Source organism: Saccoglossus kowalevskii, chromosome 1 (assembly GCF_978046115.1).
Source record: "Saccoglossus kowalevskii chromosome 1, keSacKowa6.1, whole genome shotgun sequence".
Lineage (NCBI taxonomy): Eukaryota > Metazoa > Hemichordata > Enteropneusta > Harrimaniidae > Saccoglossus > Saccoglossus kowalevskii.
Window position 1 is genome coordinate 36,858,355 of NC_140641.1, and position 13,032 is coordinate 36,871,386.

The 13,032-nt window shown below is 34.0% G+C and overlaps 1 protein-coding gene across 3 annotated transcripts in view; it reads left to right on the top strand.

The window, feature by feature from the left end:
- The window catches only part of LOC144359856 (protein kinase C and casein kinase substrate in neurons protein 2-like), a 32,956-nt gene extending 24,992 nt beyond the window's left edge, over window positions 1-7,964 (top strand). For all 3 annotated transcript variants that reach the window (XM_085501478.1, XM_085501491.1, XM_085501486.1), the window contains 2 exons: window positions 2,251-2,378; window positions 2,767-7,964. In XM_085501478.1, the coding sequence (XP_085357604.1) occupies window positions 2,251-2,378; window positions 2,767-2,873 (235 nt within the window). In that variant the 3' untranslated portion in view covers window positions 2,874-7,964. The remainder of the gene's footprint in view (window positions 1-2,250; window positions 2,379-2,766) is intronic.
- Window positions 7,965-13,032: the final 5,068 nt, after the last annotated feature.

A 13,032-nucleotide genomic window follows, 5' to 3' on the forward strand; every position in this document is an offset into this window, starting at 1 on the left:
CATTATTCAAACTGAAAATCAAATAGGAAGCCTGAATGAATGAATGAATGAATGGCAGTATTCAAACTGAAAATCATATAGGAAGCCTGAATGAATGAATGAATGAATGAATGCATGCCAGTATTCAAACTGAAAATCATATAGGAAGCCTGAATGAGTGCCAGCATTCAAACTGAAAATCAAATAGGAAGCCTGAATGAATGAATGAATGAATGAATGAATGAATGAATGTCAGTATTCAAACTGAAAATCATATAGGAAGCCTGAATGAATGAATGTCAGTATTCAAACTGAAAATCAAATAGGAGGCCTGAATGAATGAATGTCAGTATTCAAACTGAAAATCAAATAGGAAGCCTGAATGAATGAATGTCAGCATTCAAACTGAAAATCAAATAGGAAGCCTGAATGAATGAATGAATGTCAGTATTCAAACTGAAAATCATATAGGAAGCCTGAATGAGTGCCAGCATTCAAACTGAAAATCAAATAGGAAGCCTGAATGAATGAATGAATGAATGAATGAATGGCAGTATTCAAACTGAAAATCATATAGGAAGTCTGAATGATTGAATGAATGAATGAATGAATGTCAGTATTCAAACTGAAAATCATATAGGAAGCCAGAATGAATGCCTGCATTCAAACTGAAAATCAAATAGGAAGCCAGAATGAATGCCTGCATTCAAACTGAATATCAAATAGAAAGCCTAAATGAATGAATGCCAGTATTCAAACTGAAAATCAAATAGAAAGCCTGAATGAATGAATGAATGATGAATGCCAACAATCAAACTAAAAATCAAATAGAAAGCCTGAATGAATGAATGAATGAATGGCAGTATTCAAACTGAAAATCATATAGGAAGCCTGAATGAATGAATGTCAGTATTCAAACTGAAAATCATATAGGAAGCCTGAATGAATGCCAGCAATCAAACTGAAAATCAAATAGGAAGCCTGAATGAATGAATGCCAGCAATCAAACTGAAAATCAAATAGGAAGCCTGAATGAATGAATGCCATTATTCAAACTGAAAATCAAATAGGAAGCCTGAATGAATGAATGGCAGTATTCAAACTAAAAATCATATAGGAAGCCTGAATGAGTGCCAGCATTCAAACTGAAAATCAAATAGGAAGCCTGAATGAATGAATGAATGGCAGTATTCAAACTGAAAATCATATAGGAAGCCTGAATGAATGAATGTCAGTATTCAAACTGAAAATCAAATAGGAAGCCTGAATGAATGAATGAATGGCAGTATTCAAACTGAAAATCATATAGGAAGTCTGAATGAATGAATGAATGAATGAATGTCAGTATTCAAACTGAAAATCATATAGGAAGCCTGAATGAGTGCCAGCATTAAAACTGAAAATCACTGCTGATCTGCACTGGCTCGGAAGATGAATTCTGATAAAAAAACAAAAAACTTGTGGCGTTGAATGCACGTTCATTCTCAGTAATGTTATGCAAATTAGAAATTCAAACTAGCTAATCATTTACAACCTTCCGAGCCAGTGCAGATTAGCCCGAAAATCAAATAGGAAGCCTGAATGAATGAATGCCAGCAATCAAACTGAAAATCAAATAGGAAGCCTGAATGAATGAATGCCATTATTCAAACTAAAAATCATATAGGAAGCCTGAATGAATGAATGTCAGTATTCAAACTGAAAATCATATAGGAAGCCTGAATGAGTGCCAGCATTCAAACTGAAAATCAAATAGGAAGCCTGAATGAATGAATGCCAGCAATCAAACTGAAAATCAAATAGGAAGCCTGAATGAATGAATGCCATTATTTAAACTAAAAATCATATAGGAAGCCTGAATGAATGAATGCCATTATTCAAACTGAAAATCAGATAGAAAGCCTGAATGAATGCCAGCAATCAAACAAAAAAGCAAATAGCCTGAATAGATGCCAGCAATCAAACTGAAAATCAAATAGGAAGCCTGAATGTGATTAATTTAACTGATATGTACTGTATGAGGTCACTATCTTGAACATTGAAGATTGTGGCTCACATGCAGTTAATAATATCAGTGAAATTAATCACATTTGCTTTAGAATAACTTGTGTGCCAGATGACTGTGATTTATACTTTTCAAACACATCACATATAATTGTCTCAAAATCCCAATATTTCCATGAGTTTTGTGTCAGATGACAGATGCATACCTTCAATACTTACAGCCACACTTGCAACATATTTGAAACGTTTTATTTGAACTATTAACAGTCATGATGTAGAGGAGCCTGACAGGAATCCATTTCAAGATGACTGGGACCAAGACGAGACTGGTGTACCGGTTAGAGCCATTTATGACTATGATGGTGCCGAAGCTGACGAACTGTCTTTCAAAGCTGGTAAGTTTAAATTGTTGCTGAAAGTCTCCATGGATAGTGGAAATGATTGGCGAAATAAACGTGTCGATTTTCTGACTGAATATTCACTAGTGACTGACAACAGCACTTTGAGTTTGGAGATAAGCTGCTGGGATAGGTTAATTCATGTCACATTCTAGTGGCTAACTCAACACACAGAATGGAACACATAACCCTTCTTGTGATTGGTCAATTATTGTTTCTCTGCATTTTCGGAAGCACTGACCTTTTCAAGCAAAACGTGAGATTTCATATTTGTATGTTTGACAATTCCGTAAGTTTAAATTCCATGTAATAATACCAAATATCACTACATATTCATTAGTGGAAGCATGCAGTTCACCCATCATATTCCATATTTGTTTTGCAGGGGATGTGTTCACCAAGCTAGAAGACGAGGATGAACAAGGCTGGTGTAAGGGAAGGATAGGCAACAATGTAGGACTGTATCCAGCCAATTATGTACAGAATATATAACGAGAATTATATCCTCGATGATATACCACAGTAAAATCTACTGCAACTATTCTATTTTTGTTTGTATACCTTATATAGTCATTATTTACCATAACTGTATATGCATTGTTTTTATTATAATTATTTGCATCATTTGCATGATGGTTCCATACTCGATGAAGCCATTATATTTGGTATACTGTATCTGTATCATATACAGTAATTATTACAATATTTGTTCAATTCAGTCATTGGCTGGTTAATACAGTTTATGATTTATTAACTGTTATTTACTAGCTTATCTTCATATGAGCAGGTCTGTATTTGTTGAACTAAATTTCTTGGCATACATGCATGTATAAACAGTTGGTGTAGTATAAGGGTACATAATAATCTCTTGATAATACAATTTTCGTGATACAAATTGTACATACCAAATACATTCTTGATGAATAAACTATACAATGACCTCAATGATTTATACTTACACAGATTGCCTAAATATCTCGAAAGTTCAAGTTAGCAAACTAGTACAAGTAAGCACAAGCTCAACATGGCCGCACATTTTGTTGTACCCACATAAACAAACTATGACATCATTGTATGCTGCTTCTTGATAATTCTTTATTGCACAAAACAAAGAAATCACACAATCTTAGTTAGTCAAAATCTTAGTTGTAAGAGGGCAGAAAATGTTTCAGCCGTTGTCGTTTTGCGCTCAATACAATCAATGATGATTGTTGAAAGTTGTTCAGTAATGTTACTTTATTGACAAATAGTTGATGTTGTATCATACTTGTGTCCCATTAAAAAATTATTTGGCATGAACTGATTTTATCGCTATGATTGTATTTTCAAGATAATACTAGACACCTCTATTCTACACCAATGCCAGAATTAATAAATTCCTAACATTATTAGGCTAGTTAGGTTCTGACAATTGTGAATGAAGATTTGGTCAGTATCATGAATACAGCTTTAATTAGCATACCGATAGTGACATTATTGTGATAAAAAACAATTGTTCATTAATATGATCATGTGTTTGTACATTATTAAAAGTCCTACTGATATTTGATCACATCTATCTTGAACTTTTTATGTTTTTCATTTTTATGTTTTCCTCTCAAAGATGCCACTAGAAAAACCATGGTTACTTGTATACCATTTGTGTCTATGTCTTAATCATCATGTGACTAATGATTTGTCTTTATATACATGTAATCTTACTCATCATTTGTCATTAACCTGAACAAAAACCCATTGTGCCTGCCTTAATACTAATACCTAATGCTCTGTAAACATGCTTTTTAGTTGAAAATGATTATGAAAACATAAGTTCTATTAAATTGGACAACATGTTATCAAATTGAAAGTTATTAAAGTTAATTCAAATTGCAGTACTTACCAAAAATTGCCATAGAGCTAGGGTGTACTTTAATTTTCCTCATTGTTTTCCCGATCACCTAAACAACAATGCTCATCATCTGTGATGCGATACCCATGTTTGAGTCACACTATCTGTTCATCTGTTAAATATTTTAAATGACTTATAGCAGAGACTGAAATAAATTGAGACATTGTAATATTCCTAGGAACATTATAGTCTTTAATGTTTGTTATGACTTTGCCTTCAACAACACTCATTTCCATTTACTAAAGTTCCACTGTATTGGATAGATTTGAAATAATTTGAAAATGATTGTGTCCAGGAGCAGTGGCTTGTTAAAAGTGCCCAAGCCAAAACAAACACTGCTGTTAGTGTTCCTAGGATTGTTGCAACGGAGATAGATGAAAAGGCGATTTTTCTCGATGCCCACTATAACTGGTCATAATGCATTGAAAATTAATGACATTTCCAAAGGTACCATATGCACATTGTTTTGGGAGTTTTGAGCATTTGGGATTGGAAAATTTCTTCACATGTGGATGGTAATCACATATTGCAGTATCTATTGTACTTGATATTACTAAGGTACGGACAACATCAAAAGTTCAATGTAGGATAAAAAACTTAATTCCTTTAGTTTTTTCCCAAACTCCTCCACCCCCCACTGAAACTTAATTAATAAATATTGATCATGCCGTCAGACTACATTCACCATTAAATACAAATTAATAATCGGACAGTAGTATGGCATAGCAGTTGGTTCTAGGTCAATGCCCTGAAATTTACCTCATTTGACGCATGTATTTACACTCGGACCAAACCATTTTCTTGTCTTGGATATTTTTTTTTTCATTTTCTGTTATTTTTGTCCATGAGTGGATAGAAACAAAACAAACTACAAATACTCCAAGATTTTTTTGACTTCATTAAAAAATAAAATCGTTTTGTAGGATGGAAACTTTTTGAGGTCAAAACTCCCCACCTCCAAACTAAAGGAAATAAGTTTTTTATCCAACATCAATCTTTTGACGTTGTCCCTGATAAAACTGCCAAAATATAAAATTCCTGGTGTCTTTTTCATTATAGGCTCTAATAGTGTAAGAATTCCACTTATTTCTGGTGGGATGCATATTTTGATTTGGTGGAAAATCTTTTACATAATTGTATATATTCTGTTACAATTAAGTGTTTTTTATCACGAGAAAACTGCAACGTGACCATCTATGCTTGGATATCCTTCAAACAAATTATTGGTTTCCTGTTTCTTTAGAATCAGACAAGGTCACATATTCTAAAATAAACAATGATCACATTAATAGTCAAAATAAGAATTTTATGTTGTGCCATTATATTTCGCACAGGAATATGTTTGTTTCTTTTATTCACAGTTAATTTTATATCACGTGTAATAATCCAGTACTTGGTTTGTTAGTTCGCTTTTACAAGCTGTATAAATGCTTTAGAGCTGGTCTCAATTCTCATCACATAATTCACCAAAATTTGGGTTCATGATTTTCCTTTGACATATGATATCAAAAGTAGACCTAAGTAACATCTACTGTGAACTGTTCATTTTCGAGAAAGCCAAATTTTCAAACACTGAAAAATTCCACTTTATTTAGCAAGAACTACTGAGTCTTGCTTGAATTTCAGTTGTTAAGAATACTTAGTTATCTATATTACCTCGTTAACTTATTTGCATAATCAGGGATAAATCCCAAACTATGAATCTGTGATGAATAAATTGGGAAAGGTTTCTAAGCAACCATCATGTATTTTTATTTAAATTATATATTTATGGCTAAAAAATTACCTTTTTTGTGAACAGATATTGGATTTTTTTTTACTTATTTTTTTGCCATGTGAAGGAATGTTTACTTAATGTTTTGGTAAGTGTGTGGTGCGAATGATGTCCCATACTTAATTCATTCATTGATCTGGAATCAAACTTTAAATCAAGTATCGTATCATATAATACATGTATTTCATTTATGTGGACTGGGTAGTACATGTGTTCCAACATTATACCCAAGTATTTTGGTACATTGTACAGTAGCTATTGTAAATAATCTTATCTTCGTGGTCATCATGTTTTACGTAATTAATGCTATTCTATATTTTGAACAGTTTATTTTATCAGTATTAGTTGAGAACCACTCAAGCAAAAATAAAAATTATGTATTCTCTGAGTGTTGTAAGATTATTTCATGGCTTGTACATACATTGAGAATTGAATATTATTTTTTTAATATTCATCTTGATTGTATGAAGTTATGCAATAATTGCTCAACCATGTGCCCTATATATTTTGATAGGTTTAGTCCCAGTAATTGAGGAATTGTGTATGATCACTCCATAGTAATGGAAGGATGTTAAAAAAATACTAACAAGATATGTATGTATATGTATGAAAATAGCGAGTATTTGTGTACTTGCAAGCTGTTGATAAAATAGAAAATATTTATAGCTAGATTTTGAAGAAAATTGGGGAAAAAATAGAAATAAATGTGTACTTGTGTTGTATACAATGAATTCAAGTGAGACTCTTGCCACACAGCAAAAAAAAGACATTGGATTTACTTTAGATTGGTATTAATAACAGTCTCAGTTACATTTAAAAACTTTGAGTGTGTTAAACATAAAATTGCCATTTGAAATATATTAACATGTATTGAATCATCAAGTACTAGAGGTCAAATTTCTGGTAATGTTTAGGGATATTGTTTATATTTGAACTACACATTGTCTGGCAATGCATTTTGTGATTTTTGTGGTGTTGTGATCTGACCACTCAACATTCTGTCCATTGTAATAAATTTTATATTTCATGGAATATAAAGTTCACTGTAATCATTGTAATTGTAATATAATTACTGCCTTGTAATCTTAATATCCTGGTTACTTGCGTGTGGTAATTGTGATATTCTGGTTTATTCTGGTATTTCTGATTGTAACTGATTACTGAATCACAGGAACTGTAATATTCCACTTACTGACTTGTAGGGATAAAAAATACTAGCATTATATGAAAAATCTGGTTGCTGACTTGCATTAAATGTAATATTCAAGTCTATGTGGTAATATTCATTACTTGCAATATTCAGTTTAATGACTCAGTAATAGTTATATTCAGGTTACTGATTCAGTAACTGTAAAACTAAGGTTACTGTAATCGTAAGGTTCTGGTTACAGAGTCAGTAATTGTAAAATTAAGGTTACGGTAATCGTAAGGTTCAGCTTACTGACTCAGTAATTGTAAAAGTAAGGTTAAGATAATCGTAAGGTTCAGCTTACTGAGTCAGTAATTGTAAAATTAAGGTTACGGTAATTGTATGGTTCAGCTTACTGAGTCAGTTATTGTATAAGTAAGGTTACGATAATTAGTAATCGTACTCAAGTTACATACTGTGGAATACTTTATTTTCGCTGGAATTAATTTTCGCTAAAAAGACTTTTTGGGCATTTTGTATGGAATTTATTTTCACTGATTTTTGATGAGTTTAATGTGAAATATGGGAAAAAAAGTATATTCGCTGGATTTTATTTTCATTGAATCGTCCCTTCCACGAAAATAGCGAAAATAAATTCTAAGCGAAAATAAAGTATTCTACAGTACTCACTATAATCATTCAGATTCCTGGTTGTGGACTGTTCTCATATCACATTATAGTCTTGTGGTACAAATTTATAAGAGTAATTAAAATAAGATACTTTAATAACAATGGTTTCTTGGTGTGTTTTGTTTGATTCATCTAGATGTAGGGAGAACTACTTTGTCTACTCTTTTAGCTCCATGGTCAAATAAAAGTAGAATGCAAGGCCCCCATCACAGATGCTACATGAGTAGTAACTGTTTCATTTATCATGAATGGTAACTATAATAACACAATCTGCTGCACCAAATGCATCTATTATGATAGGGGGCACTATGATGGCAATTACATATGTTTTCTTCAGACACGTGGTCTAATGCCATTGAAGATGCTGAATCTGACCACAGTCATTCTATAGTATAAACAAATTTTGACTTTTGAAATGCGCACAAGGGCATCTTGTGCAACAAACAGAACTAGGTATGCTTTGCGGAATGGCATATGGCACACTGTTTATCATTCACATCTTTAAACAATAGCTCTTTCCGGACCTGTCTATAGAGGGAGACATGCAGTTTATTGGTGGAACCTTGCTGTGTAGTTGATAGGTCCTTTGCTTTGCAAGGGGAAGATCCAAGTTCAATTTCCATGCTAGGAACTCATTTATTTTACTTTATTTCAATTTTTTTACTTTTGAATGGGGAACTTTATAATTTTCATGTGCTTTTTCTTTGAATCATTTTTTTTTTTGCCATTTTCTTTCTTTTTCTTATTATTTTGAATATTAATAATAATAACTTTATTACACATCCATCTGTGGGTTTAGTAAGGTAAAAAATGATTACAAAAGACAAATAAAACAAGACAAACTAAAACACTAAAAATAAAATACACTGAAATTCAACAAAAAAAAAGAAATAAAAATTAGAAAATCTCTGATGAAAAATTGATTAATATCAGCAGCAAGGTTCTCCCTCCGTTCCTGTAGCATAGACGGTTTTACGGGGCGGGGTTGCTAACCCCACGCCCAGCTCTCCTTTCTAATCCGGGCTTAGGACCTGCTATGGCAGAGTTATTTTCTCCCAGACCACAGCCCTTTAATTTTTTGTTCAGTACCTTAAAGTTTAACGTTTTCAATGAATTTAATAAAAAACATCTACTAGAACTGTTTACTGACCATGGTCAGTGGTGGTACCAATTAGGGCTAGACCATTCAGCAAAGCAGGGATGGATGTTCAGCCTGCCCTTAACTATACGGGACAAGTCATGTGTAATTTAACTATGTTCTAAAAAAAGAAGCGACGTAAACAAAACAAAAATCTGTTGCTCGTAAGGCCAGACATTGTGTTATCCCTTGTTTCGCCAACCCACCAAATGAGCAGGAGTCGTAAATGAAATAAAAATAAAATTTTATTTCAGCGTAATTTCTCGCGCCCGCCGACTTGTAAGTGCAAAAAATTGCTAAAAAAAACTTATTTTTATCTTCATTTTTTTCCGCCCGCCGCATTACAAACCCAAGTTGCATTTTCGTGGGAGTATCATGATCAAAGTTCGGTACTTTGTCTCGCTCAGATGAGAAACAAGGTTGTACCTGGAATAAAATTTCAATTCATTACTTCTCTCCGATCAATGATCTCACTTACAATTCTGTGAGAATCACACAAATCTAATGGAAAAAAGAATTAATTTTAATTTTTTTCCGCCCTCCTCAAAAAAATTGCCTTATAAAAATTCGAGAAACAGGGAATAAAAAAAAGTCTGGCCTAACTTGAAGTTCGGTTAACTGTTAAAGTTCGAGTTACTGATTATGGACGTTCAATAAAACAAAAATATATGTTGCCCGTAACTCGAAGTTCTGTTTAAACTAGTAATTGAACATCTTGTTACAATTTGGGCGTGGTTACGCAAAAGTGGTCGTTTCTAAAATACTGGCGTATCCTTTTTTAACTCTATGACAGTAACTCGAACAATTCAACGTCCCACTCCTGATAATGTGGTGATCCCTAACACAAGCGCCACCTACGGTGGGAATGAGATGCATATTCTTCTTTACAAAGAATATATAGCGTCAATCCAGTACATATGTAATTACAAACTATTGACCATAACTTTATGAGTATACGTTGGCGCTGAAATTAACTTTTATATATGTTCATCACACAACGAAAACCACGACTCTGAATATGAAAACGAGGCTGTAATTTACGTAAATACACGAAAGGGATTTCCCCTATTCGGCGGTCACCAATGATTTCCTGGAACTGCTATCAAAGGTGGATGTTGTGTTGTTCTCATGTATACGCGATGTCATTGTTCAGTTTGTCTATTGTTTTCAGCTTTTGACATCGGCACGAGGAACTGTATTTGTCTGTTTTCAACATGAATTGAGTGCACGCCGTGTACGCGGGCAAACTGTCGATTATTTCTTGTAACTATTCAGTATTGGTCTTCGGCGTTAATTTAAAAGGAGAGCTGCATATCTCAGAATTTTACCATGGAGACATAGGACATCAATGTCTATGTTATATGCATTATTAATATATATTTTTTTAATTTCAATCTAATTCGTCTGCTTCGAGATTGGGTTCACTGGAGTAGCCCCGTAAGTTGTTTATACTGTTTATTCGTATTTTGAGTCAACGGTAGGTAACGCCGTACTTATGTCATACTTACGTTAAGGTATGTACAATCATTCACCAACCAACCATTCACTTGCAGAAATGTATTGACACACGCTCATAAAATTTACAGACCGTCCCATGGATTAAACCATATTACTTATGTCATCATCCTCATACAGTATTGCGAAACAATAAAGATAAATAAAAGGTGTTCCACTCGGGGACAGTCCCTTTTTGTCCCCATTTGTGTACCTGCATCTGTAAAATCGTGAAAAAATACTGCTGTGGGTTTTAGTCAAGGTAATACCCAAACTCACAACAAAATAAACAATGATAACACATGCAAGATATGTGTCCGTGACGGAACACAGTTAAACAATTTTTAACACCTAACACCCCGCCCACCCGGCACCTACTATCACCGTCCACCCCGTCCACACCGACACCTACTATCACCGTCCATCCCGTCCACAGCGGCACCTACTATCACCGTCCACCCCGTCCACACCGACACCTACTATCACCGTCCATCCCGTCCACACCGGCACCTACTACCACCGTCCACCCGTCCACACCGACACCTACTATCACCGTCCACCTCGCCTGTCAAGTGGCTTCAATGACGTCAGCAATGTAGAATGTTTTTCAAGACCAAGGAAATGAAATGTTCATATATTGGTAGTCATGGCTACCGACATAGGTGTGCCTTGAATATTTATCTTATGCAATAAATAAATTTGGTTGACATTTTTGATACTCCTGCTACTATAATTGTGAAGTAAATCGTGCTGTTGTTCCCGCCATTATTTGGATTCTTGCAGCTACGGTATAATCACCGTGGTCACCGTGACACTTTAGGGGGTTCACACATGATTGACAATTCCCAACATGTTTTGAATCTGAACGGTGTACATTATGTTTCAACTTGGGATTCAAGCTTCATCTTTAAGTGCTGTAATTGATGCTGATTGACGGTTTCAACAAGGATCTTGAATGAATTCAAATTGCTTACCAAAGTATTTGTGTTGTATTGAGATCCTGGGTTGAGATCATTGGTTTGTGTTATTGCGCCCGCAACGTCTAATTTGATAGACCAGTGACGATGTCACAGTTTGTTTACATAATGTCGGTTCCATAAATAATTATTATTCATATCGTCCTTGGCGGGTTATATATACGCTATTATGCCAGGTTACAGCATATGATTATGGACACTCTAGAACGCCCATTTGCCATTTAAAAACAGCCATGGCACAACGCGCCTCAAACATCGGACCAAGGGACTAAGGGATGGAAAATTTGAAATCTGGGGGAGGGCATGCCGAGCAATGCATTTTTTCACCCTATCATTGCTTTACAAATTTGTTTTCCCACTTGCTGGAAGATAAAATTGTTTCTATACAGTTGCATATTAACATTTATAATTAAAAGTTTCTGTTGTCACGTGTTGCAGTGATAACAACCATACATTTGATGTTCAAGCCAAGGGAATACACTAATATACAAATGAACTTTCTTTTCAGAAGTTCCATACTTCTTTCAAAGTTTTCTACTTACCGTTGGAAGTCAGTGAGTACTCAAAGACGTTATCAACAACCAATCTTTTGAGTTTAATACCAAAGTTTCATCTCACGTACATTATACATTTTTTTTATAATTACTATAATTACTATTTTTTTGGCGTTACAATTATTTTGCTGCAAGAATGTGTTTTTTTCGGTGACTTTCACCTTTTCAACCTATACTTAGAGCACTGAAACTAGGTAAATTCAGGAGGAAGGTTCCCGGATAGACTGAGTAGACACACGACACACGAATATGTCTACCTGTAATGCGCGAATCTGATTGGCCGTCATAGTCAAGAGGTATAATAATATCCAATCACCTCACAGTTTTGCTGTCCCAGCTGTCAATCTGTTATTTCACATTTATATAGTGTAACTGACATATTACTGTTTGTTATCTTAGATTGTTTTAATCTAGGCTTGGAAGAGATTTCAAATGATATAATGCCTGTTATTGTATTTTTATGGAAACTGTCGCAAACACTTTTTGCCTAATATTCGGTCAAAATATTATTTTGTACCACACAAAATACCGTCGTTGACTGCTGCCTACTATGCATACTGTTAAATACTAATTTAATATTAAATATTGCCAAGCCTTTTTTAACAAATTCCATTAAGATTATAAGTAGGTCTCTACTTCACATAAATGCATTAAATCGCTATCAGTGTTACGTATTAACCGCATAGAATAAGAAGATTACTGTTCAAACTATCTCTCATTATCAGATTATGTTTAACGCCCGAAAGCCACCACTAAAGTTTATCAGAGAAGAATATTATTTCTCAGACTAGCTATCTCCTAGGGTTAAATTCACATGCTATTGTATGTAATGAAATGGAATAGGCGATATAGTAGTACAATGCAATCAATGTGAAAAAAAGAATCCCAATAGTTTTTTAGAATCTAAATCACATATCTAACGTCTACACAATCCCCTGTTAATCATTGTCATTGTGTATGTATACTATGTCATATAAAACACATAGCGGTAAATATCATGTAAGACA